General features: G+C 60.6%; 2 protein-coding genes across 7 annotated transcripts; one reads left to right on the forward strand and one right to left on the reverse strand.

The window, feature by feature from the left end:
- Positions 1-707: 707 nt before the first annotated feature.
- PTPRN (protein tyrosine phosphatase receptor type N) lies at positions 708-12,374 on the forward strand. Of its 2 annotated transcripts, none has more exons than XM_074548640.1 (23): positions 708-883; positions 2,551-2,601; positions 2,793-2,906; positions 3,141-3,246; positions 3,369-3,567; positions 3,726-4,050; positions 4,260-4,376; positions 4,497-4,531; positions 4,652-4,938; positions 5,395-5,481; positions 5,601-5,680; positions 5,904-5,968; positions 8,233-8,445; positions 8,624-8,833; positions 8,924-9,071; positions 9,236-9,309; positions 9,608-9,685; positions 9,813-9,932; positions 10,043-10,209; positions 11,282-11,335; positions 11,447-11,511; positions 11,600-11,673; positions 11,774-12,374. In XM_074548640.1, exons 1-23 carry the CDS (start codon positions 787-789, stop codon positions 11,843-11,845), a joined length of 2,838 nt encoding a protein of 945 aa, XP_074404741.1. In that variant the 5' UTR covers positions 708-786; the 3' UTR covers positions 11,846-12,374. The 2 variants fall into 2 exon arrangements, with proteins under 2 accessions (XP_074404741.1, XP_074404739.1); XM_074548638.1 differs by having other exon boundaries at positions 709-883; positions 4,497-4,576.
- Positions 11,799-18,052, reverse strand: DNAJB2 (DnaJ heat shock protein family (Hsp40) member B2). 5 transcript variants are annotated; one of them, XM_074548642.1, is made up of 10 exons: positions 17,889-18,050; positions 16,948-17,036; positions 15,735-15,844; positions 15,265-15,318; positions 15,002-15,121; positions 14,735-14,824; positions 14,506-14,611; positions 14,310-14,380; positions 13,861-14,082; positions 11,799-12,930 (listed from the first exon to the last, which is right to left on the reverse strand). In XM_074548642.1, the coding sequence occupies exons 2-10, from the start codon at positions 17,010-17,012 to the stop codon at positions 12,920-12,922; spliced, it is 849 nt and encodes a 282-aa protein (XP_074404743.1). In that variant the 5' UTR covers positions 17,013-17,036; positions 17,889-18,050; the 3' UTR covers positions 11,799-12,919. The 5 variants fall into 5 exon arrangements, with proteins under 5 accessions (XP_074404743.1, XP_074404742.1, XP_014121176.1 ...); XM_074548641.1 differs by lacking the exon at positions 11,799-12,930 and having other exon boundaries at positions 12,937-14,082; positions 15,002-15,118; positions 17,889-18,052; XM_014265701.3 differs by lacking the exon at positions 11,799-12,930 and having other exon boundaries at positions 12,937-14,082.
- Between the last annotated feature and the right edge of the window lie 7,421 nt (positions 18,053-25,473).

Consider the following 25,473-nt stretch of genomic DNA (forward strand, 5'->3'; position numbering starts at 1 on the left):
GATGTATGTGGCTCCCCCTGGGGACTCCCATCGCTCCCACCTGTGCTCTCCTCTGGAACCGTGAGCAAGGCCCATCCACAATCCCTTGTCGAGGGGTGCTGGAGGTCCCAGCTAAGGGGCCGAACAGGGCTCAGCTTTTACTCAGGGAGAGCTGGTGGTAGGATGTCCGGTCTGGTGCAGCGCTGGGACCGCCCCTTTCCCCAGGAACGAGCCTGCGGCCGTGTGCGCACGGATCTGCCGGCGCCAGACCCGGAGCTGCTCGCCGGAGCCTGTACAGGGGGTCCCTGTCCGGGCCGGGGGCTGCCTTCTGCCCGCGGCCGATGCCCGGGCGGTGCCGCCGGGCGGGGCACGAGGGTGCGGCTCCGCGCTCGCCGCTCATTGGGCGGCTCTCAGGGGCGTGTCCCAGGCGGGAGCCAGTGCGGCCGCAGGGTAGGGAAGGGGCGGGCGCTGATTGGCGAAGGTGCTGCTGGCGCTATGGCACACCCCCGGGGAGGCGTGGCTTGCCCCCCGGGACGCGGCGATTGGCGGGGCGCTCGGCCGCCTCTCGCCGGAGCGAGGCGTGATTGGCCCCGCCGGACAGCGCGGGGTGTGAGCGCGGCGCTGAGGGCAGCCGCGCGGGTCTCTGATTGGCCGCGGTGCGGGGGGGCGGGGCGCCGCGGCAGAGCGCAGCGCGCCATTGGCGGGGCGGCCGCGGTGGGAGGGGCGCGCGGAGCGGCGGGGCGCGGGTTGGCGGCGGCGGCGGGGGCGCGGCCGGCGGGTGCGCCATGGTGCGGCCGTGAGCGGAGCATGGGGCGGCGGCTCCTCCGGGCGCTCCTCTGCCTCCTCCTCCTGGCCGGCCGCGGGCAGCTGCGTGACGGCGCCGCCGCCGCCACCGCCGCACACGGTGAGACCGCGACCCCGGGCAGGGCGGCTTTGCTCCGGGCTGCGCGAGGGCCGGAAGGAGATTCCCGGGGAGTGGCGGGGCTCGGGACTCCGCGGCCGGTGCGGTCTCCGCCGTTGTAGGGTGCTGTCACGGCGTGCAGCGGCGACGCCGGCCCCTGGCGGATAGCGGGACTGGGCGGCCCGGGACCGGCACCGCGGGTGCGCCATTGGCACCGGGGGCGCCGCTCTCCCGGGACTGCCGGGCCGGTGGGTGTGCTAAACCCGGGGCACCCCGCCGGCTGTAGAGATGCCGCCCCGCCGGGCCCGAGAGCCAGCAGCCACGGGACGGGAGCAGAACGGTGATTGCTCATGCCCAGGCCAAAGCCGGTGCCGGGGCTGCCGCAGGGATGGGGAGCCCGGGCCAGCGGCCCTGAGCGTGGCTTGCTCCGAGACCGTGCCGCCCTTTAGCCGCCCTCCGCCTCTAAATGCGGCCGCCCGGGCCGGTGCACCCGCTGTTCTCCAGGTCGGTCCGTGTGGGCCGTGCTTGGAGCTCTCGGGGACCCGAGTGTCGCTGTCGATAGCAGGGCTGCAGCCCACCGGCACGGCACGGCACGGCCCGGGCTCCGCTGACTCACTACAGGGCGCCCGAGGCTGCTGCGCCCCTCGTCCTCCAGCGGCCCGGGAGTGCCGGGGTGGATCCGGCTGGACCGCGGGGTCCGCTGCCCCCGGGAGCAAGCAGGGAATGGTGCTGTGACGGCTGCGGCCGAGCACTCCCCTGGCCGGGGGAGCCTCCCGGAGCCGGGGCCACCGCCCCTCCCGGCGGAGCGAGCAGTCTCGGCGGGAGGACGCGGCGCCGCTTCAGCACCGCGGACAGCGCCGGCCCTGCCGCCCGGCCCGGCCCCGCTGCCGCCGTCCCCGGGGTCTCCCCCGGCAGTGGGTCCCGTGCCCCGCACCGGCGGGGCCTCCGCCCCGGGGGACGCCGGCCGGGGGTGCCGGGGTTCCGAGGACCCTCATCCCCACTAGCCCCCTTCCCCCGCGGCGGGCTTGACGGGCCCCTCCCTCCCCTCCCCCCGGTTGTTTTCTCGTTCATTCCTTGCCATCCGGGGCTGAGTCATCGCCTGCTGCCGTCTCGCTGCTGACGGTCTTGGACCGAAACGGGGGGGGGAGAGGAAGGGGGAAGCCGCCCCCTGCCCAAGTGCTGGCCGCCGAAGGGGTTGGAGAGGTACACACCCCACACCCCCAAGAGCACTACATCCATGCTTTGGGGTCCGCCTCGCAGGGAGAGTGGATTCCCGTGTCACTGGGTTGCATCCCTTCCTCGTAGTACCACATGTAGGAGGGCAGCAGATGTGGTTTTGCAGGTCTCTGCTGCCTCAGTCTTACCTTCCTAACTGCCAGCACCCAAAAAAACTCCAGGCCCTCTCCACTCTCCAGAGCCAAGGGCATACTTTCTACACAGCCCCCATCTTGTCTCTGAGGGGCAGAACAGACTGGCACCGAGCCTCTGCCATGGGCTACAAACCTGTGTCCCCTCCCACCATCGCCACATTGCGTCCCTGTGCTGCTTTTCTGGAGCGTAGGGATCCCCCAAGCAGCTGGTGATGAGCAGATTCCATTGGAGTCCCCCTTGAATGCTGTGCTGACTGGTCTCTCTGTCTGTCTGTCTGTCTGTCTGTCTGTCTGTCTCAGGCTGCCTGTTTGACCGAAGGCTGTGCTCCCCGCAGGAGGTGTGTGTGCAGGGTAAGTGGCGAGCAGGGGTGCAGGGATCCCCTCTCCCTTCCCACGTGTGTGTGAAGGGTACAGGGATGCCCTGCAGGAGTGCCTAGGGTGCAGTGCAAGGAGGCATGGCAGGAGAAAGGAGGGGCTGTGCCTGGAGAGCCTCACATCGGGGTGTTTGTTCATCTGGTCCCGCTCTCTTCCTTCTCTGGCAGATGGGCTGTTTGGGCAATGCCAGGTGGGCTCCGTGCAGGACAGACCCTACTTTCAGGTCACATCTCCCGTGCTCCAGCGCCTGCAGGATGTCTTGCGGCATCTCATGGCACAAGGTGAGCGGGGGAGCGTGGGGGAAGTCCCTGGGACCCTGCAGGGAGGGGATGTCAGGTAGAATTCCTAGTGGCGCTAGAGCTGTCTGTGGTCCTGCTGGCCCCGGGTGGGCTGAGGAGACGTGGGGTCAAACCCCGGCCATGGGACACAGGGTCAGAATACGAGGACGGCATCCCCTGCACTCACACCACGGTCCCCAGGCTGCCTCCGTGTCTCACAGCCTCCTCCCGTGGCAGGGCTGTCGTGGCAGGACGGCATCACCCAGTATGTGATCTCTCAGGAGATGGAGCGCATCCCCCGCCTCCGCCTGCCGCCCTCGCTGGAGCCGGTGGCCAGGGACAGGTAGGACAGCGCTGGCAGAGCTCAGTGGAGCAGCGAGGGCTTTGTTCCCCAGATCGGGGGGGATAGGGGAGGGACGTGCCCCTTTACCCAGGTGAGTTACCCCAGCGCTGTCTGCCTTCGAGGTTCCTGCCTCTCCGCAGCGAGCCCCGGCGAGCCCCGCTGGCCCCGGACCCCGGCCTGCCCCCAGCTCAGCATCTGGAGCAGCCCCCAGCGCTGCTGCTTTCCCCGCTGGTGCAGCGGTACCTGGAGCACGTCCTGCTGCCCTCCCCACCCCAGCTGGCCTACGAGGAGGCTCTGCTCAATCCCTACTCCTACCACAAGGTAAGCTGGGGGCTGAGCGCCTTCTCCTGGGCAGAAAAGTAGAGATTGGCAGGGAGCTGCTGCACTCCCAGCACTTTCCTGCGGGTGCTGGGGTACCCCCTGCCTCCATCGTGGGGTGACAGGGGACCTGTGGGGTTTGCCGTGTGTTTTGGTTGCAGTTCGGCTATCAGGATGGTGCTCACCAGCATCCCAGCGGCTCAGCCAGGCAGAGCTCTGAGACCTCCTCGCTGCTGGGCCGGGTCCCTGCCCAGACCCTCTTTGGGGCTGGCCCTGTGCCCTCCTATGGCGGGCAGCCAGGAGTGGATGGGGGGCATCTTTTCCAGGACTTGGGCATGCTTTCCCTGCCCAGAGAGAAAGCTGGCCGCCCGGACCCTGCCAGCACCAGGCTCCAGCACAGCTTGCGGCTCCCCAGTGACTACAGAAACGTAGAGGAGAGGGAGCAGCAAGCACCCCTGGCTGCCCAGCCACCCTCTGCACAGACAGGTACCTTGTTCTCCAGCCAGGCACAACCCTTGTCCCTGTCCTGTGCCCACAGCCACGAGTTCCTTGTGGCTCACACTTTCCCGCCTCTTTGGGTCTATGCCCATGGGCAGAATGTCCCTGCAACCCCACCTGCTCCATCTGCTTCATCCCTGGCCCCTGGTCTCCCTGCAGATGCAGAGCACCCAACCTGATGCTATATCCTCTTGCAGATGCTGCCCTGAAGAGACTGGCTTCTCTCCTGGCCAGCTATGGCCTGGGACTGCCAGAACTGAGTCCCCAGCAGATAAGCAGCCTATCCACCCTCCTCCAGCTGCTCCAGAGCTCTGGTGAGCTGGGTGCAGGGATGGGACAAGAAGGGGCTGGCAGCAGCAGATGCCCTGTTTCAGGCTAGGGAGCGTTGCCTTTTGGGGTGGGTGTTGCAGGATCTCTGTCTCTCTCCTTTCCAGGTGTTGCTGGCCCTGAGGTGCCCACAGCGAAACGGGTGGGTTTGCAGCAGAGTGATGCTGGAGGAGGTGCCATGGCACAGGTGGGATGAGGGGGAGGAGACATTTCCCCAAGGCTCTCCTCAGAGATTCCAGCTTCTCCTTTTTTCTCCCTTCAGGTGATGGAGGGGAACATGCAGCATGGAGAGGAGCCAGTGCCCCCTTCTTCTGCAGTGCCAACCCCCAAAATCCCAGCCAGCAGCTCCCCAGGGGATGGAACAAAGGGCAGGGCAGCACCCTCACCAGCTCCCCGGGCTGAGCCACAGCAGGGACACAGTGGGGATGCACTCAGCCCCGGAAAGAACATTGTGGTGGAGAAGAAGAGCTACACAGAGATGAAGGACAGTGGGGCACAACAGGGCATGCGGCCACTAGACGAGTATGGCTACATCATCACAGACCAGAAGTGAGAGCTGGGGGTCATGCAAGGGGGTCTGCATGTGTCAAGGGTCTGTATTTCCCCACCAACAGCTGTCACAGCGTCACATGCTTGACTGAACCTGTTGGGTCTTTGGTAGGGTTGGGTTTCTATGGGGTCGGCTCCCACTGATCCATTCTCTACCGACAGCCCTTGTTCCACCCCAAAGCCTTCCTTTCCCAGCCCACACCAAGGCCAGAGCTCACTGTTGCAGGATGGAAGGCTGGGAGTGTGTGTGCACGAATGTCTCTGCACACTCGTGTGCAAGGGGGGTCAGCTCACCCTCACCCACAATCACCACAGTGTCACCTCCTGCCCAACCTGACACCTGCTGTGTGCTTGGGACTCCCTGAGCCTGCCTGTCCCTGCTCCCTGACTGTGGGGAGCACAGGGCTGTCCCCTCACCCCTGCCACCCCCTCCTCACTGTGACACTGTCCCCACAGGCCCCTGGGGCTGGCTGCTGGCGTGCAGCTGCTGGAGCTCCTGGCCAAGCACCTCCACCTCTCCACCGCCAGCTTCATCAACATCAGGTGAGGTCCTGGTGCCGCGGGGACAGGAGGGACTGGGCTGTGGCGAGGGTGGGTAGGGGGTCTGCATTTCCAGCTCTCACGCTGTGAGAGCTCTCACACTCTCTCCCTGTCCATGGCAGCGTTGTGGGTCCTGCACTTACCTTCCGCATCCGACAGAACCCGCAGAACTTCTCCCTGGCGGATGTGGCCAGCCAGACTGGTGAGCTGGGCAGCATCCCCCTGACCTTGTTCCTCTCTTCCCCTCCCGGCTGTGGGGTGCCCTTCCCAGGCACCAGGGAGCGAGGGCTCCTGCTGTCCATCCCCCTGCCTTGGCTGCAGTGGGGAGCTGCAGGGGCAGCTGTCAGAGCTATCCCCTGGCTCTGCTTCTGGGGGCTCTCGTGTGGAGGGGAGCATGCCTCTGACCATCTCCTCCCTGTCCACAGAGCAAGTGAAGGGAGAGCTGGAGCACGAGCTGGGCCTCAAGATTGTGCAAACAGGAGTGGGAGAGGTAGGAGTGAGCAAGGATTCCATCCCTTGGGGCTGGGGGGGCAGGGATAGGGCAGTGGGGATGCTGATGCTGCCACTGGGTACAAGCCAGGGGCCCCCACCCCTGGGGTACAGGGGCCTTTGTGAGTGAGCTGTCCCTGCAGGTCTGGGGGCAGCTGGAGAGTAGAGGAGACTGGGCAGTGTTTGGGATGCTGTGCTGGAGATAGACTCCAGTCCTGTGTTGGAGGACTCCTGTTGGAGTCTGCTCCACTCCTGTCTGTCCATCACCCCCCTCCACTGCCTGGCAGCACGATCCTGCCCAGGGCTCTTAACTCCTTCCAAAACAAAAGCTCCACAGTGTTTGAAGGTGGTTTGAGAGGGATTCCCAGAGGCTTTTCTTCCCCCCAAGACCAGAGGGGTGCAGGCTGTATCCCTCAAGGCTCATCCTCACCCTTGCCTCCCTCCAGCCTGCACACCCATCTCAGCTGTGGCCTGGGCACCCGAGCACTGGGATGTTCCCAGGGCACCCCACAAACCATAGCTAGGCAGGCAAAATGCCATCATGTCCCCAGAAAATGGCAAAGCAGCTGGAGGCAGGGATGGAACAGGAGCCATCTGTTTGGAGAGGGGTTACCCCTCCCCATGCTCCTCTGAGGAACCACAGGAACAGTCTCCTGGGGCAGGGAACAGGGGCTGGAGACAAGGACCAAGCCTGGCTCCTGTGTTTGCAGCCTGAGGAGGAAAAATGGTGTAGCGCATCCCCAGCCCAGTGTCCCCATTTCTCACTTCTTGTCATGTGACTGTAGTTGTGAGCAGGGAGGAAGGAAGGAAGGAAGGAAAGAAGGGGGAACTTTGGAGGAGGCCATGAAGAAGGGGTGGCCTGGCCACTCAGGCAACCTGTGTCTATCTGCAATATGCAGAGTGTGTCCATGGCAATGCCTTTTGATGAGGCAGGTGGCAGAAACTGGGATAGATGACAAAGGTGGAGCTCAGAGGAAGCTGAGGCAGCTTTGCAAACCCCCTTCTGCACTGACCTTCCCAGTTCTAACCAGTTTGTGCTTTTCCTTCATTCCCTCCTGGCTCTGGACTTGGTGGGACTGGTGCAAGATTTGAGGAAGAGGGATGTAGAGATGCAGGGAGACAGCAGGGCCTGGGCAGGCCTTGGGAAAGAAATCCCTTCTGTCCCCCCTGGCTCTGCTGACACCTCCAGGGGCTGCAGGTCTGCTGGGAGGTGCTGGGGCTGCTGGGTGCCCTGGCTGCAGGACTGGCTGCACCCTGATGGCAGCTGGGTGCTGGGGAGCAAGTGGCAGCAGGGACACCCAGGCTGGGGACATCCCCAGGCGATGACGAAGATGATGATGTAGTTGATGATGGTGCAGTGTTCCCTCGGTAACCTCATCAGGCTCACAGCCAATGGGAGGCCGTGGCAGTGAGGTAATGCAGGGCTCTGGCAGCTCATTGGGCACAGGATGTTTGAATTGGTGATGGCCCAGGATCCCTGTGCTGCCCTAGCTGGACCTAGGCAGTCATGGCATTGACAGGAACGTCTTGTCCAGCAAGGCCTGAGCAACATCCTGTGCCAGCATGGGGCTGGCATGGGTTGGGGTGTCTCCCACAGACACAGGGAAGGAGCCCTAGAGACACTACCTGCAAGGTGGCAGGGGCTGCTCTGTGTCCAAACAAATGAGGGCAACAGGGAGGACTTGTCCCCTGGCTGCTACAGCTGGGATGGTACCAGCAGTGCTGGCATATTGCCCACCCTGCGTCCCTCAATGTCCTGCTGGGGAGCAGTGGCTGCAGGGGACAGGCAGCCTCAGTTGGGCAAGTCCCTGGGAGTGGCACAGCAGTGCTGCACTTGTCTCTCCTACACCATTAACTCCAGAATTCAGCCCTTGTTGATCTCCAGCTGGGCAGAAGGTCATGAAACCAGAGTACTAAAGGGGCTACTGCCTGCCTTGTAGAAGGGCAGTCCAGGCTGGGTTTGCCTCAGGCAGCAGCCCTGAGTGCTGGAGGCAGAAGTCACTGCTACCTGGGCTTGGCCAAGCTCCTGCAGCTCCAGGGACACCACTGTAGCAGTTCCCCATGTGACACAGAGATGGGTGCACTCTGCCTCACCCCAGTGACACCAGCTCTGCCCCAGCTGAAGGTGCTGGGAGAATCAGCACCCTCAGGAAGGGGAAGGAAGAACCCTTGCTCTGTTTTAACCCCCAGCAACCCCAGATGTGCAGCAGAATAGGGTCTCTGTCCCTCAGCCCCACACTAACTAACCCTTGGCTTGGTCCCCAGCGCAATGAGGCTGCTGCCTACTCGCGCCCATCCCGCTTTGGGGACGGCTTCCACTCGGTGCTGCTGACCTTCATCGCCCTGGCCTGCGTGGCAGTCCTTGCCATCGCCGTGTCCGCCGCCCTCTGCCTCCGGCGCCACGCCAAGCAGCGGGAGAAGGAGCGCCTGGCTGCCCTGGGGCCGGAGGGTGCTGCTGACACCACCTTCGAGTACCAGGTAGGGCCCGTGGGATGCGGGACCCTGCGGGATGTGGGACCCTGTGGGATGCGGGACCCCACAGGATGCGGGACCCCATGACATGCATTTCTGCCGCGTGTCAGCATCGCTCAGGGTGCACGGAGCTGCCCCGTGGTGACACAGTGGCCGAGGGACAGGGCTCTTGCTGCCTCCCCAGGAACTGTGCCGCCAGCACATGGCTGCCAAGTCTCTCTTTGGCCGTGCTGATGCACCAGCAGCACCAGCAGAGACTTCGAGGGTGAGCAGTGTCTCGTCCCAGTTCAGCGACGCGCCGCAGCCCAGCCCCAGCTCCCACAGCAGCACGCCCTCCTGGTGCGAGGAGCCTGTCCAGTCCAACATGGACATCTCCACTGGACACATGATCCTGGTGAGCCAGCCTGGAGGGAGGGAGCCAACCCCCTCCCCAGCCCTGCCTCTGCCCCTCTGCTGCTGGGCTGACTCCCACCCTCTGCCCCAGGCCTACATGGAGGACCACCTCCGCAACCGGGACCGGCTGGCCAAGGAGTGGCAGGCGCTCTGTGCCTACCAAGCTGAGCCCAGCGTCTGCTCCATCGCCCAGAGTGAAGCCAACCTGAAGAAGAATCGCAATCCCGACTATGTGCCCTGTGAGCATCCCAGCCACCCTGCCCCAGGGATCAGCCCCAGGCACCAGCTGTCCTGCTGGAGCAGGGCGTGGGGCAAGGGGACACTCAGGGCCATGGCTGGTTGCAGCATTAGTGTGCCTGCAGCTCCTCTAGCCACTCACCAAGTCTCCTGGCCTGTTCCCTAGATGATCACGTGCGGATCAAGCTGAAAGCCGATAGCAACCCATCCCGCAGTGACTTCATCAATGCCAGTCCAATCGTGAGTGATCACTGGGGCTCCTGCCCTGCCACTCTGCTCCTTGATGTGCCCTGCCCAGGTGAGGTTTTCACTCTGGGATGGAGCTGGACTGAAGTTACATCCCTCAGGGCTATAGATGGGAGCTTTGTGCCTGCCCCATTCCTCAAACAATTGTTAAATCCTATTTTCATCCTGGCTTGGGCACCTGAATCTCCCTTCCCAGCCTTCCTAACACCCCTGGAGTATTTCTCTACTCCTTCAAGTGTCACCAACCCTTGGCTGAAGAGCATGAAGTTTGATATCCTCTTTCTTGCTCCAGATTGAGCATGACCCACGGATGCCAGCGTACATTGCCACGCAGGGGCCGCTGTCCCACACCATTGCTGACTTCTGGCAGGTGAGTGTCACACAGCCAGCACATCGGGGTCCCTTTGTATGCTGCCCACAAACTGGGTCGCAGGGGCTTTACTGCCCTCCCCCCTGGGCTGTCCCCCAGCAGTGAAACCCCCTTGCCTTGCCCACAGATGGTCTGGGAACATGGCTGCACTGTCATTGTCATGCTGAGCCCCCTGGCCGAGGACAGTGTGAAGCAGTGTGACCGCTACTGGCCAGATGAAGGCTCCTCCCTTTACCACATTTATGAGGCAAGTGTGGCAGGCGGCCTGGGGCATGGAGCATCCTTCGGCCCCCGTCCCCTGAGCGTCAGTGCAGCGCTTGCCTGGCACTGATGGCCACGCTCTGCCTCGCTTGGCAGGTGAACCTGGTGTCAGAGCACATCTGGTGCGAGGATTTCCTGGTGCGCAGCTTCTACCTGAAGAACGTGCAGTCGCAGGAGACCCGCACCCTGACGCAGTTCCACTTCCTCAGCTGGCCGGCGGAGGGCATCCCCACCACCACCCGGCCGCTCCTCGACTTCCGCAGGTGAGCGCCCACCTGGCACCGTGCCAGCCCTTGGGGAGCCAGCGTGATCCCAAATGCAGGCACTGATGGGCCAGGTGAGGACATCGCTGCCACGATGATGAGGGTGGGGGCCATGGCATGGACCAGATGCAGGACTAGGAGCTGCCATGCATGGGAGGGAACAGAAAATACAGGTTTTGGCCGACTTGGGATGAGGCTCAACAGAGTTTGGTGGGTAAGAAACCTCTGGCTGAGATTGCCAGGGCTCTCCAGCCTTTAGAGTGAGGGTGGGAAAAGTACTCTTCCCCTGAGCTGGCATGGAAGGCAGCATTGACTGGCACCTTCCCCAGCCATGGCTGCAAGAAGAAATCCCCAGAGCCAGCCTTAAACTGGCTGTGACCCATTGCTCCCAATGCTCTATAGCCAGTGGTGGATCCCCAGCCAGCCCAGGGCAAGGGCTGCAGGACTGGGACTGCTCCCAGGAGACTTGCCTGCCCAGGTCTTTAGGTCCTTGGTGGTGGTGGGCTCTTGGCAGGCACAGGCTGCTCACTGTCCCTGGGTTGTGCGGGGCAAGGGACCCAGCCTAGGGCAGCGGGGGGGTCTCTAAGCATGTCGCCCTCCTCTCAGTCCCGCTCACACTCTCTCTCTCTCTGTCTGTCTGTCTGTGTCTCTCTCTCGCAGCTGCCGGCGTCATTTTTGTGATTTGCAGCTAGTAATCTGGCTCCAGTTGCATAGTCACAAAAGTGATCGTTGGCAGCCGTGCCTGCTGCATGGAGCATGCCAGGAGCCCCACCGGCGCCTGGCCCAGCCTCACGCCCCACCGGACCAGCGCCGCTCCCGGGGGTCCTGCCACTGCTCCCCTCCCCAGGCTGGCCACCTGAGGAACTCAACTCCTTTCCCTGCCCACTTTCCACTCGTGGTCCCCATCCCATGTCCAGCACCATTGTGGAGGCAGGAGGAGCCATGAGCGGGACCCCCAGGGCCACATCATGGTGTGCTGCTGCCCTGCCCCACCGAGCACAGCAAGGGACACCTAGCACAGCCTTGACCCGGGCACAGCAGGGCACTGACCTGTTCCCTCTTATCCTTGCAGGAAGGTGAACAAGTGCTACCGGGGTCGCTCCTGCCCTATTATCGTGCACTGCAGGTACTGCAGAGGATGGAGGGGCGTTTGGGGGTGACTGAAGGCTGGGACCTGCTGCCCAGGACCAGTCCCACTGCAACCAGCTCCCCTGGACCAAGCATTTGTGTTTTGCAGTGACGGCGCAGGCAGGACTGGGACGTACATCCTTGTTGACATGGTCCTGAACCGAATGGCCAAAGGTAGGTGCAGGGAAGCACCATTTCTGCCCTGTCCCTGAGCCTGGCCTGTGAACTCCCCTCCTAGCAACCCTCTCTCCCTCTGCCCCAGGGGTGAAGGAGATAGACATAGCTGCAACGCTGGAGCACATCCGAGATCAGCGGCCCGGTATGGTGCAGACCAAGGTACGCCCCAAACTGGGGATCCTCTCCCTGCACATCAGCATACATAACCCCTGGAGCTGAGGTGGCAGGGACCCTCACATCTCCTGCTGTGCTCCTGCAGGACCAGTTTGAGTTTGCACTGACAGCTGTGGCCGAGGAAGTGAACGCCATCCTGAAGGCGCTGCCGCAGTGATGGCAAGGAGCCCTCCCTCTCCTCCTGTCTGCTCCCTGCCCTGCGCTTCGCACTCTCCTCACCGGCCTCTGGGCTGCTCTCCCTGTAAAATGGTGTCTGTGCTTCTGGCTCTGCTCCCCCTGCCCCCAGGCACCCCTTCCCATCTCCCCAAGGACATTGACCTCAGGCCCTCTGTGTGCAGGAACCCCATCACACCCACTGTCACCTCACAGGGGACAGGGCTTGGTGGCCCTTACGCCCTGTGGAGGGGGACACCAGGTGGTGCTGCTGGGAACTGGCAGGGGGACTCCCCAACCTGTCAGTTCTGTGTTAGCCCTCTTCGTGTACCCATGTGGGGGGCAGACATGGGGGCAGGGGTCCTCCACAGTTGGGGGGAGCATGGGGTGCAGGGGGGCCTGGCCCAGCCCCAGTCCAGGTCCCCTTTCTGTGCTCCCTGCCTAGTCACTCAAGCAGAAGAAAAATTTCTAGAGAACTATAATTTTGTATCTTGATGTGAATAAAGTTCGTGTGTCACGTTCGTGCAGCTGCAGCCAGGCCTGGCCTCTGACTGTGTGTATTGGGATGGCACAGGGAGGAAATGGGACGTTCATCCACCTCTATCCCTGCACTCTGCAACTGCCAGACAAGCACGGCTCACCTGCAGGCAAAGATGAGAACCCTGCATTCCCAGCCCAGAAAAGTCCCCACAGGCAGAAGCTACTGCAAACAGGTTTATTGACAGCTGTTAGCAGAAGGGGGGTAGAGAGGGGGGCTACAGCGAGGAGGGGGGCAGAGCCCAGCCCTGCTGGCTGAGCCCAGCCATGCTGCCCCTCGCTGCATACTGCCAGCAGCCTAATCTACAGCAACCCCCGTCACCACCCTCTCCACCACCCTGCGGTGCCCGGGGCCTCTCCCCCCAGCCCCGGGATTGCTCGGCCACAAGCCCTGTCGTGCCCCCCCTCACCGCATCCCACGGAGCCAGAGGGTGCTGGGGAAGGGGGTGGCAGGGGGTGGCCGTGCAGGGAGAAAGCGGAGTCCTGGCTGGGAGAACCTTCGTGGGCCAGTGGGCGTGCGCGGTCCCTGGGCGCAGCAGCCTCAGAACACACCTGGGGAGACAAGCGGAGGGGGGTACACAACAGCACCTGTGAAATCCTCCTCGGCCAAGGGCTGGGGAGAGGCAGGGAAGGAGGGAGGAAGGTCCCAGGCGGAGGAGGAAGACAGCCAAGGCAGAACTACGGGCAATGAAGAGGGAAGGAACACTTGTGAACAGCACGGAGGGTCACTGCTGCTGTGGGAAGCAAGGAGGGACAGTGCCCTGGAGGCTGTGCAAGGCATACAGAAGGGAGTGACCAGGCAGAGTCTGCAAGGAGACAGAGGAGCAGGGAGCACAGGCAGGAGCAACAGCATCCAGAGGGAAGAGACAAGACACAAGGCACCAAGCAGAGGCTATGTGCACAGCCCTCCTTGCAAGGAGGGGAGCTCAACTCAGCACTCCCTGCAGCCTGGGCAGGGGCAAGCTGCAGCCAGGGAGGCACCCGCTGGACACCCTGCCTGCCTGCAGGGCTGGCAGGGAGAGAGGGGCGGGCACAGCCAGAGCATGCCTGCCCATGGGCCCCCCACACTTCCAGCAGACAGGGCAGGAAGCTGCCCCTCTTCCTGGGACCCCATCAAAGGGGCTCCTCTTCAAGCCACTATCTCCAAGTCTGGGAGCCTCCAACGCTGGGATGCCACTAGCCATCCGCTCACCTGAGCAAGGAGGCAGGGCAGAAGAGACCCCCTCCCTTGCTAGGGGAGGCAGGAGCTGAGTTCCGAGCAGTGAGACTCCAGCCCTGCTTTCCTCTCCCTGCCTCACGCTCAGAGCAGGGGGCAGTGCCACAGCTTCACTTTGGGGGCAGGTTCGTGCCCCACTGCAGCAGAACTGCTGGCCCCCCGTGGCTCCTGCTCCAGCCCCCCCCGGGCACCGCGGGCTCTGCGGGCGGAGGATGGGCTGCTGTGGCTGCCCCCCGGTGCCGACAGGGAGCCGGGGCTGTGCCCACCTGCTTGGTGGTGCCCCGCAGCTTCCATCTCAGAGAGGCTGTAGGCCATGGCCAGCTGCAAGTCCTCATCCTCATCCTCGCTGTCCGTGTAGAGGCAGACAGGTGAGGAGCTCGAGGTCTGGTGTGAGGCTGGTGCTGGCGGTGAGGGGGGCCGTGGCCTGGGGAAGGCGTGCTGCTCCCGCCGGCTCAGCTCCAGCCCCAGCGCCATGTCATCAGGAACACCTGTGGGGACAGGGGCAGGGCTGCAGGACTCACCCACTCCAGTTCTCCAAAGATGGAGTGGGGCCCTGGCACCTCCAACCCCACCCCACCAATCCTTCAGTGCAGAGCTCCGAACCAGGGCCAACCAAGGCTCAGTCCAAAACAAAGCCCGGATGCAGCACCTCCCAGACATCCCAAAGGGAAAGGGTGGAGACCTCAACAACTCAGTCTGCAGTGCCCCTTCTCACCATCGATGTGGATGGACTTCAGCTGCCCATCCTCCTCCACTTCCACCCGCTCCCGCCCGTTCTCAACAATCCTGCAGACAGACAGACAAACAGATGGACGGTCAAGGGCCATGCAGCACAGCAGGAAGCTGCAGGGTCAGAGGCCGGCTGGTGGAGGGAAGTCTGTGGGAGCAAGGTGGCCTGGCACTGCCCTCACCTCTTGGTGGTGATACGCCTGCCGTTAACAAAGGTGGTGGAGGTGGAAACAGAGCGGAAGCCCAGTCCTGCGTCTGGACCAGAGCTGAAGGATGAGGCAAAGAAATCTAGAGAAGGGAACAACAAGGTTGGTGTCAGAGTGGGCGGCAGGAGGGCAGGGGACAGACTCTGTACAGGGGAACACGGTGCTCTGGGACTCTCCTGCTGGGAGGAATGGCAGCATCTCCTACCTGAGGATCCTGGGAAGGGGGAAAAGAAGTGGCCTCCCCCATGGTGCCGGGGGCCAGGTCCTCGCAGCTCAGAGAAGGGCATCATGTCATCTGAAAGGCAGAGATCCCTCCCCATCAGCATTACCCCATCAGTTTGGTGAACCAGAAGCAGGGCACTGACATAGGGATCCACTGCCAGGGCCAGCTGTGAGCTCTATCCCCAGGCTCAGCAGCTGCCCCACAGACAGAGAGATGCCCAAGAATCAGCCTCCCCTGCCCCACACACACCAAAGAATTCAGCAAAGGGGTCTCGTCCGCCAAAGAACTCCCGGAAGACGTCGTGAGCGCTGCGGAAGGTGAAGGTGAATTCGGGGGCCCCAGCACTGGCCCTGGAGCTGCCTGCTCCTGCTGGAGAGAAGACACTCAGTGTTAAATGGAGCCCTGGGTGACATCTCCCCTGAAGGGTGCAGAGCCCTGGTGGCACTGAGCCACCCTGGGTCTTCAGGAACGGATGTATCCAGAGCTGCACTCACCCCCAGGGCCCTGCTCACCTGCTCCCATGAGTCCATCCTTGCCATAGCGGTCGTAGATGTCACGCTTCTGCTCTGCAAGAAGAAAGGGGGCTGTGGAGAAGCTGCCTGCCATTTGGGGACAGGAGCACTGACACTTCTCACAACTAAGGGAGGTGCAGAACAGCAGGGAGCAAGAGGAGGTGGTTGGCACAAGCCCCAGCACTGAACTCAAAACCAAGTAAGACCACTGGGCAAGAATGCAAAAGCTTCAGGCCCATGGGGGAGAGCCCATTGTGAATGTCAACAGCTCAGCATCTCTCCCAAGGCTGTTTTGGGAGACATGTGAAGAAGTAACCAAGCCCCAAAAGCTGTGTGGTAAAGCTGCAGGGACCACTGCCTCCTGGAGACAGCCAGGGATGCAGCCTGGGTGAGCCCAGGAGCAGGACATGCCAGTGTGAACAGTCCCAAGGGCAGACACACACACACAAGACATCACTGTGGCCTCTTACTGTCCGACAGCACTTCATACGCCTCGGCGATCTCCTTGAACCTCTGCTCAGCATACTCCTTGTTGTCTGGGTTCTTGTCCGGGTGCCATTTCAGAGCAGCCTTCCTGTACCTGCACACAGGGCCAGTGATGGGCACGCAGCAGCCCTTGGCCTCTTGGGCCAGCAACCCCCACCTGAGCATGCACCTCCTAGCCTGGGCAGGAGCACCCCAAGCTGCTTCCCCCAGCACCCTATAGCCTCAGGCACTGAACAGGAGCTCCTGGACTAGTTCTTCCTTCCAACGGTATGTATTTTCATATATAAATACATATACATACATATATATAGATACATACATATTTATGCATACACACACCAACACACACAGACTAAACAAACAAACCAGAAATTACCCCAGAACTGCAGCACAACCACAGCAGAGCAATGTGTGCCCACCTCAGCTGCCCTCATCAATGGCTCTGGACAATGCTCATAGGTTTGTTCTGGAACCTTCATGGTCTCCACTGTGAGTGTGCATGGACCAGGGGTTGCTAGGGGCCCCCTGGGGCCAGGAGAACAGCAGCAGCTCTCTCCTCCCCACTGCAGCTAGCTAGGGTTAACCCATGCTTCTCAGCTTCTCCCACTCCCCACTGGGAAGCCCCCCACGGGGACCTCTGCCACCTGTTGGCAAGCCAGCAATCTGCTGGCATTCCCCTCAGGCGATGCCTCACCCCAGTGAGAGCAGCAGCACCTGGGCAGGGCACCAGGCAGGAGTTGCAGACACTCAGGAGGCTCTGTCAGCTCCCCAGCAGTACCTGAGGCACAGCACCCACCTGCCCACATCCCTAAAAGGGGACTGCTCTTCACTCTGTGACCTCCAGTCCCCTGACTTTGATGCCAGCAGAGTCCCTGTGCCCCAACTATCTGCCATCCCTGCACCCTTTGGCAGAGAGAGAGAGAAAGGGGAGCCTCCAAACACCACCAAGACTTGCCTCCAGCCCCAGGCTGACAGCAGGGAGAGAGGAACCAAACCTCACCAAAAGATGTCTTTGTATGGCAGCAAAGCCCAACCCTGCTCTGGCATCCATACAAAGGAAACAAAGGCTGAATTGTCACCTCTGGAGCTGGGCCCTGTCCCCACTGCCCCGAAGGGAGTCCCTGCCTCACTGGAACCAGGTGGGGGTGGCTCGGGGGACTCTGGCCCACAGGCAGAGGCACACTGCCACACACTTACGCCTTCTTGATATCCTCAGCGGAGGCATTGCGGCTCACCCCCAGCGCTTCGTAGTAGTCGACCATGACGTGAGCTGTCCCACGGGGTCACTGCAGGGGGAGAAGGCAAAGTCAGGAATCCACAGGCACAGCCCGGTAGCGCTGGGTGTGGGACAGCAAGGGCAGGCTGTTCACCCTCTCTAGCGCCCCGGCCACCCCACTGCCTCCCGAGAGCAATCAGTGCCACAAGCCATGCCCAGCTCCCCAGCACCCTGCCCGCCCCTCGGCCCCCCCGGAGCACCGACAGCCCCGGCCGGGGACCCGTTGCTGCTGACGCACCGCCGTCCCGCCGGGTCACCCCGGCTTGCCCAGGCGGGGAGAACGGGGGAAGGGTCCCCGCTGCCGGTGCCGCTCCCTGCCCGCTCCCCCGGGGCTCAGTGGCGGGGCGGGGGGCAGCGGGAGGCCGCAGCCCGCTAAGGTGCTTAGCGGCTGGAGCGGATTAAGGGCTCAGCGGGGACCGTCCCCGGGCACGCCGGGACACTTCCACCGGCCGGCCCGCTCCGGGTGGGGGACAGGAGCAGAATGCGGCCGCTGCAGCCCCCCGCGACCTCCCGCGGTCCCGTTCCGCCCCCGGTACTCGCCCCCGGCCCGTGAGTCCCAGCTGACGGGAGGGCGGTGCTGGCGCAGGCACCGGCACCGCCGCGGCACTGGGCCCGCCCCCCGGCCCGACCGTAAACACGGCGCTGCCGGGGCCACCCGCCGCTGCTGGAAGTTTCCGCACCCCGCCCCGCCGCCACCGGCGGGCGGCCCTGGGCCGCGGCCAGCGGATCTGGGGCACCGGGAGGGGCGGTGGTGGCAGCACGGCAAGGGACGGCGCCGGCCCCGCTCCCGCCGTGCGCCACGGACCGCCTCTCCCCGGTGGCCGCTTGCGCCCCGCTCCCCCCGTCCCGGCCCGGGGCCCACCTGAGCGCCGCCACAGAGCCCTCCCCGCCCGCCCGGGCCGCCCGCGGCCGGTGTCGCGCGTCCCCCGCGCCCGGGCCACCGCGGGCCTGGAGGCGGCTCCGCTGCGTGACGGGCGGCGGCCGCAGCCAACCGCGGGCCCTGACGTCACGCCCTCGCCGTTCGCCGGGTGACGTAATGGGAGGCGCGTGCGGGCCAGCAGCCGGTCGAGCCCCTCTTAGCCCCGGTCTGGCCTCAGCCCGGTCTCCGTCCCCGCCGGCTCCTCCGCTCCCAGGGCCGCGCTGGGCCCCGGACAGTGCCAGCAAGGTGCGGTGCGGTGGCAGCGGCCTGTCCCGCCGGTGCCGGTGCTGACAGCGCACCGCAGCGAGGCACGGTTGCAGCCCGGGGCAGCGCCCGGCGCCGCGTGCCGCTGGCTACCCGCCGAGTCAGCTGCCCGGCCGGTCCCGCCGGCAAGGAGGAGCCGGCCGGGGGGGACAGCCGAGGTGACTCAGCGCTTTGTCGGGGCGGGGGACGTGACGGGGCGCAGCTTGCCGGAGTGGCGGGCACAGCTCCCTGCCAGCAGCCCGGGCCGACTGGCACCGCTGTGGCACCGCTGTGGCACCGGCAGGCCGGACCTGCAGGCCACCCGCGCACCAGGGTGCCCGGGCCCCGTAGAATGCACCGGGAGCTGCGTTGTTGGCTTTTCTCGCTCACGGCCCCTGCCCGGACAGCTGCTGCAGAGGAACTGTGCTCACCCATTCTCTGGGTCCTGGGCGGTCTCGGTCAGCTGCACCTCTGAATCCTCGCCACGGGGATTTATGATTCCCTCTTGTGGCCTGGATGGGAGAAGCAGAGAGCTTGATCTTTCTGCAGGGTCAGAGATTTTTGAATCCACTGCCCCACCTACACCACCGCTGCAAGCTTCCTCACCTCCCAGACATTCCTAGCTGGGAAGCCTGGCAGAATGAGGAGGCCTGAGACAGGCCGTTCCCAGCACTCCTCAGGGACAAGTTCCAGGACCGATATCCCCGAGAAAAACCTTCCCCAGCCATGAGTCGTGCGCCTGGGGTGGATGAAATGCCAAGGGCATAATCTCATATGCCAAAGGCATTTCTCTCTCCAAGGGATGGGAGACGGTCCCCTGCCGTCAGACAGCAATTTCCTTGATGATTTCCTTGAACAACTGCTTGGAGTACTTCCTGCCCCGGGGATTTTTTCCCTGGATGCCACTGCACACTGTCCTCCTGTACCTGTTTGCCCACGAGCAGGGAGCGGCTCCCTGGGGGCTGCCTGTGGCCAGGGCCCCTCCCCGGCTGCCGGGGCTCTGGTTTGGCCCACCGGCCCAGCAGTGGGTGCAGAGCCGGCATGGGCACTAGATGGAGCCACAGGCTGCTTCACAGGGATCCCATCCTGCGGCTGGGAGGGCGAGGAGGAGCCGAGTCTTGGCGCCTCGCTTTCCTTTCCCTGGCTTTTGCGGCTGATGTGAGGACAAGGAGGCCCCCGGGATGACAGATCTCAGCTCGCTCTGTGCGCACCGGTGCGGAGGCCTCTGTGCTGGGATAGGAGAGAGCTCCATATGCTAGCTGTGAATCTGGAGCTGGGGGAGCAGGTTGCTGATGCCTTCATGGCAAAATTTTCCCTCACACCTTGAGGATTTGGAGTGAGGAGGACTGACACCTCCCCACTATTCTTAGGGGAGGCAGTGGAGAGCTGGGCAGTACCGCACCACAGCACTGGTAGGAGAGAAGATGAGTGTCAGCCACACCTCATCCCAGACCTGCCACAGTCCCTCTTCTACTCAAAGCTGGCAGCAGCCAAATAAAAGAAGCCCACCACCCACTGGTGCCTCACACCTTCAGCTGCAGCACCCTGCCCTCTTTACCTGCCCTTTCCTCCTAGGTCTGCCTGAAGTCCTGCTGCTCACATCAGCTTTGAATCAAGCACAGGCATCTTGAGTGTGTCTCAAGAAAACCTTCATTTCTTAACAAATTTTGAGTATTGCTGTGTTGCAAGCTTGTTTTCAGCTTTCCAGGGTCTCAAAAATGCTCATGAAATACTCTTGAGACTTTCTGAGGAAAGAGATTTTGGGTGAGCAAAGCAGGACGCCAACGGACCAAATGTTTTTATCCTGGTTACCCAATCTCTCAGGAAGCCAACAGAATTGCATCATAAACCCATGATATATTATTACACAAACCACAAATTAAGCTATATATTTTTTTCAGCACTGCACAACATTTCAGCTTTTGATTTCCACATGAAAACACAAGCCCTTTCACAGCCTTAACAAAACTGACAATTATGTACTGAAAAATTGTATTCTTGGCAATTTTTGAGCTAAGAAGTGCTCAGCAAGTCGTGTGCCTGCTGCTCCCCTCATCACATGCAGCCAACTCCCTTCCTTTTCTTCCCATCCCTCATTCTCCCTTCCTCTTCTCCCCTATTCCTTGCAGTGGAGATGCAGCAGGGAAGGAGCAGGAGCCAACACCACTAGGATGGAGTGAGAGGGTATGACCAGAGTCAGACAGGCTCATGGGTGCCATTTCTGTGCCACCTTCCTCTGCCTGCCTGCCTGCTTCTAGGACAGATGGTGATGCTGGCCATCTCTTGGCATGGCCCAAAAAAGGGATCAGTGGGAGCTCCAGGGCTTGCTCACCCCTGAAAGGGCTTCAGTAGATTGGGGACCCCCAAGTACAGGGGGCTGGTGAAGACATTGCTTGAGCAATTTTTAAAATCCCCATTGGTTCTTTTACTCCCATTTTTCAAGTCCACATTAATTCTTTTACTCACAGTCCTGCTGTCTCATCCAAAAAGCCCTGTCCACCCTGCCTAACTCCCCTGCACAGCTAATTTCTTCACACCTTCATGTTTTTCATGTTCTGCATGTTTGTCTTGGAGGCCAAGCTTTCAGCCACCTGCCCATCTCCTTGTCCACTCTGTTCTCATCTCAGCTGGCTGCTTTAGAATTGGTGCTGCTTTAGTCCTTCTAGGGACTGGGGACAATCCAGGCAGGCAAAGTCATGCAGCTGCTCCTGGTTTGCATGGCAGAACAGAGAAGTGAGAAACAGCAAAGTCAGGGTGACTTTGGTTCAAGCAGGGCGATGACTTTGAGGCAGATTTAGCAATGTGACAGAGCCAGGCTGTGTGTCCCAGGCTCTGCCTTGCAGTGTTGCTAGAGTGTGCTGACAACGGGGATGCTGCCCCAGCCAAAACCCAGGCAAAACTGAGGTGCTTGCAGATTTTAAATCAACAGAGTCAGAGGCTGGCAGAGATGGCAGAAGCCTATGACTGAACAGGTTATCCGTGATGAGCAGGCACACAGGCCCAGGGAGCAGCTGAGCCTCATAGCAGCAGGGTTTTGCCCACATCCCTGGCGTGTGGTTGGTGACAGGTTGGGCTGGATAATGCTGTGGGGCACAGGAGCAGAACACCCCAAACTCATCCACAGGGAAGCTGGGACTGCATGGGCTGGATCAGATCCCAGGGGAAGGGAGATGAGAGATAATGAATAGACTGATACCCCCTCCATATGCTAGGGAACCCTCCAGCTGCAGAGGGAGCAGAAGCTGCAGCTCACCCTGGACAGGAAGGGATCCTGTTGTGAAGCAAAACCTGATTTTGCTCATGCACACCAACATGTCCATGCCCACATCCTCCCAAGCTCCACATCCCTCGTGTTCATCTGGCTTGGCCAGGATTTCCTGCAGTGCCTGGTAGGACTGGGGTCACAGGCTGGCTGGTCCTCACTGTGCCCTCCAGCTCCATGCCCAGCCTTGGCCCTTTGTCTTCATCTAGGCATGGCTCAAAGGCAAACAGTTAGCCAAGCAGGGACAGGTAAAAAAGGACATGGAGCAAATGCATTTGCATGAGAAGAAAACAAGAAAGAGGAAAAAAGAATGCCAGAAAGCAACTTTCTGTGGTTTTCCACAGCCCTTGGTGCCTAACGACCAGTGCAAGAGTGGAACCTTGGAGACAGTGCTGTGGATGCAAAGAGAAGTCTGCAGTTTGGATGCCATCTGTAACATACCCACCGTAACACATTACCTGCTGAAATCGACATTTGCAGTTCGTCAGGTCCACACTGAGAGCATTAGTGAGCCTAACCGAGGGTCTTGCTGAGCTGCTGATGGCAATTTTTAGCTGAGCTGGGAAAACTGGGGTAATTCCAAAGGACTGGAGAACAGAAATCACTCCAGTCATTAAAAAAATTAACTGGTTGACCCAGAAAACTCTAGATTACTGATAATACCAGAAAGAAATAACAGAATAATTATTTTTATTCTATCAGCAGAGAATACTGAAAAATGTATTTACTACTGTATCCTTGTCTCAGGTAAGGAAAGTGTTGCTTTGCAAACTTGTCATCACCTTCAGCATGATTATATGTCTGGCTGATTCAGATCAACACCACTGGTATGACACCCTCACTTGGAAGCTGGCACAAGATAATGCTAACAGTATTTGCATAAATCGCGGCATTGCTGCAAAAAAGGGGTGAAACAATCAGTTTTCTGTGTCCACAGATGAAGGAAGCTCAGAGCTGCTGCCAATGGTCTTTCCAGATCTACTTTTTGTGTTGCCCCTATATTTATTTTATTTCAATATTTATCTTGGCATACCAAGCCAGCGTGTTTTGCACCAGAGGCATCAAAGGTGTGCTTGTTAGCCAGGAGCAGTGGGGATCCCCAGGGCTGATTGCAAGGCCCACCGTGATAAGAAGTTTTTACTAAGAAAAATTTGGGATAATGCTAAGCTTGGCAGGGTAGTAACTATTGAAGGGGAGAATTAAATCTCAAAGATGGTTAAGAGTTGTCTGATTTAAAGGCCACATTACAACAAAATTGCTTGAAGTAATTACTTTGAGAATTTTAGGAAGGGGCAGTCTTGTCACTTATTACCCTGCACATCCTCTGGCCACCCTCACACTTGATCAGCAGCAGTGTGGGATTCATTTCAAGACCCTGGATCAAACCGTGGAAGCCAGGGGAGCCTGGCAGGGGTCCCAGCAGCTCTTTGCTGATGATTCACTGTTGCAAACCAGCACATGGGTTCCTGCCTCGCCGGCACCACGCCCTCCTCACAGCAAGTTCCATCCCCGCCTTTCTTCCTGAGCAGACCTGTCATCTCAGTAACTGAAACCAGGAGTGTTTGGCAAGTGGGTCTTCCATGTTAATCAGCACCTAATAAAGCTGCTTAGGGTGCCCCAACATAGGCAGGAGTGCTTGGTGCCCAGCTCTTGCCAGACTCTGCATCCTCCTGCCTGGGAGGTGGCAAAGCTTTCCAGAATGTGCCCAGTGCCAGGCTATTAAGTGGCAGAACAAGAGCCAGGCTGTCCAGGCCACTCCATCACAGGGGAGGGCACAGCAGCCCTAGCTGTTCTCAGGGTGCCTGGAGGTGGCCTGTCTTAACGAGGAGGGACACATTAAGCATGAAAATTCAGCAGATTGGTGCTCCAAGACCTTGCAACAGAGAAATTCTGCCAAATAGCTGTTATTTCACATGCACAGCCTGCCATCATCTGGCTTAACTCTGCTAGGAGGCTCTCAGATACCAGTTTGAGCCAGGTATCCTCAAGATGGCCATTGAGCTCGAGGTGTCAGCCCACTGACTTGAGGCCACTGGCTCCCAGCCCCAGGCTCTGGGAGGAGCAGGAGGACAGCCCTTGTTTCACAATATCACACGCTCTCTGCACGCATCAGCTCCTGGCAGGAGCACTCTGGGAGCCATTACCCAGCAGTTATTAAATGCATCTTTTATCACATTAACTGTTTCCCTCTGACATCCAACAGTGCTTGGCCAGCTGCCAGCACCTCCTTTCTACTTTTAACAGCTCTACAGCAATCCCCAGTACTCCAGGCTAGTTTCTCCAGGCCCAGCTCTGCCCTTGGCTTGCCCTGGGGCGAACAAACTGTTTGCATTATTATACAACTCACTTCCACGTGTAAGTGTAAAACAAAACACCTTGCAGACATCTCTCCAGCCACGGGATGCTCAACTGCTCTCCAAAGGCCAGGGCACAGTGGGGTCGTTGTGAAGAAGCTTCTGTGACAGGAATTATTTCCTTTCCCAGTGGGTGCAGGACTGGCCCACCTGGCTGAGGTTTATGTACCTCAGAGGAGGGGGTGCATGTGCAAAGCTGCCCCGTGTGAATCTGCCATGTCCTGTGTGCTGCTTGGGGGCTCACTGCTGTCCCGCAGGCAAGGCATGAGCTCCTGGGAGCAGGGGAAGTGGTGGCAGCTTCTTGCCCCATCACTGCCAGCTCATGTCTCTGGCATTGCGACAGAGCTGGCCACAGCTTTGTTGCTGTTCTGAGAACTTGTAGGACAGGAAGGCCTAAAGGGCTGGGCATGAAGACATCACCATGCCTACATTTCTGTCTGGTGTATGGAGAGCCCCTTCAGCCTTCTGGGGTAACCCATATCCCTCCAGGAGCTCCTACCATCACACAACCTTGCAGAATTCATTGCACTTCTATTTCCAGGTATTCCTGCACTGCTTGTGCCATCACCAGCTCTGAGAGCTGACGGAGAAGAGGAAAAGCATCACTGGCACCTCCACAAAAGCCCATCAGCACTGCACACGGGTATTCCCTGAGAACATGGGCCCACCTCAGCCACTCAGTCCCTCTGCCACCCGCCTGGAGGCAGATTGTTCACACCAGGCATGCTCAGACCTCTGACATGAAGTCACTGCAATTAGCCAGGTGAGGTTTTATTTTGCTGCCGTGGGTGTGTAGCTGCCTTTCCCAGGACATGAAGAAAGGCAGGTGACACCGCAGCCAGGGCAGCTGGCTCTGAGCCAGGCAGGCTGCTCCCCCAGGGCCTGCCGTGCCTGAGAAAGAGCTCGTTCCAGCTTGTCCCACAGCCCCTTTTAGCCTGGCAGGCTGGGGCTTGGCTTGTGGGGCTGCCTGTGTCCCGGGAGTGCCTCCCGCTCCTGCCCTGTGATTCAGGGCTTAGGACTGTAGCGAGGTCTGGAATTAGCTTCATTGTTTCTGTGCCGGGGCACACGCTCTGGGCAATGCAGCACGCCTTGCACAATTGACTTCATTATATCTGAACCAGCAATTATGCTGCTGCTGCTCAGCTGCAGCAGAAAACTTCTGTCAGATCACTACTGTGCCCTACATCCCAGCAGGTCTCTAGGAGTAAATGCCATGTGTGGGTTGCTGAAGATGTTCAGTGAGGCCTTTATTGAGTCTCTTCTTGGTCTTCTGATTCTCCCCCTTCTTTCCTTGCAGCCTGTGATATCTAGCCTACCTTCTTTCTCATCTCTGGATCAGCTCTACCTACTCCAGATGAGGGAGGAGGTACTCAGAGGGCCCTCTGTGACCTAGACAAGGCATGTATATCTTAAGGAATGGCAGAGGGAACATCTTCTGCCCATCTCCATGCTGTGCTAGAATTTTTCAGGGTGGCAAAGTACGTCCCAAGTGCTGCCATAGTAGAATCTCAGCAGCACTGGGACATATGATGCTGGGCCATCAGCAGGAGCCAGCTGTGCTTTAGGGACCCTGCACAATGCTCAGTGGGACTCTGCTGAAGCAGTTGGCGTCACAAGGGCCTTGCTGGAACTCACATCTGCAACATGCAGTCGAGCTCCACGCTTTCAA

This window comes from Zonotrichia albicollis, chromosome 10, assembly GCF_047830755.1.
Source record: "Zonotrichia albicollis isolate bZonAlb1 chromosome 10, bZonAlb1.hap1, whole genome shotgun sequence".
NCBI classification, from domain to species: Eukaryota; Metazoa; Chordata; class Aves; order Passeriformes; family Passerellidae; genus Zonotrichia; species Zonotrichia albicollis.

Coding starts and splice junctions, on each gene's coding strand:
- PTPRN (XM_074548638.1), top strand. CDS start 787: ATGGGGCGGCGGCTCCTCCGGGCGCTCCTCTGCCTCCTCCTCCTGGCC. Junction 2,602..2,792: donor GCAGGAGGTGTGTGTGCAGG/GTAAGTGGCGAG, acceptor CTTCTCTGGCAG/ATGGGCTGTTTGGGCAATGC. Junction 9,310..9,607: donor TCATCAATGCCAGTCCAATC/GTGAGTGATCAC, acceptor TTCTTGCTCCAG/ATTGAGCATGACCCACGGAT.
- DNAJB2 (XM_014265701.3), bottom strand. CDS start 17,012: ATGGTCGACTACTACGAAGCGCTGGGGGTGAGCCGCAATGCCTCCGCT. Junction 15,845..16,947: donor GCTGAGGATATCAAGAAGGC/GTAAGTGTGTGG, acceptor CCCTGTGTGCAG/GTACAGGAAGGCTGCTCTGA. Junction 15,122..15,264: donor GGATGGACTCATGGGAGCAG/GTGAGCAGGGCC, acceptor TCTTCTCTCCAG/CAGGAGCAGGCAGCTCCAGG.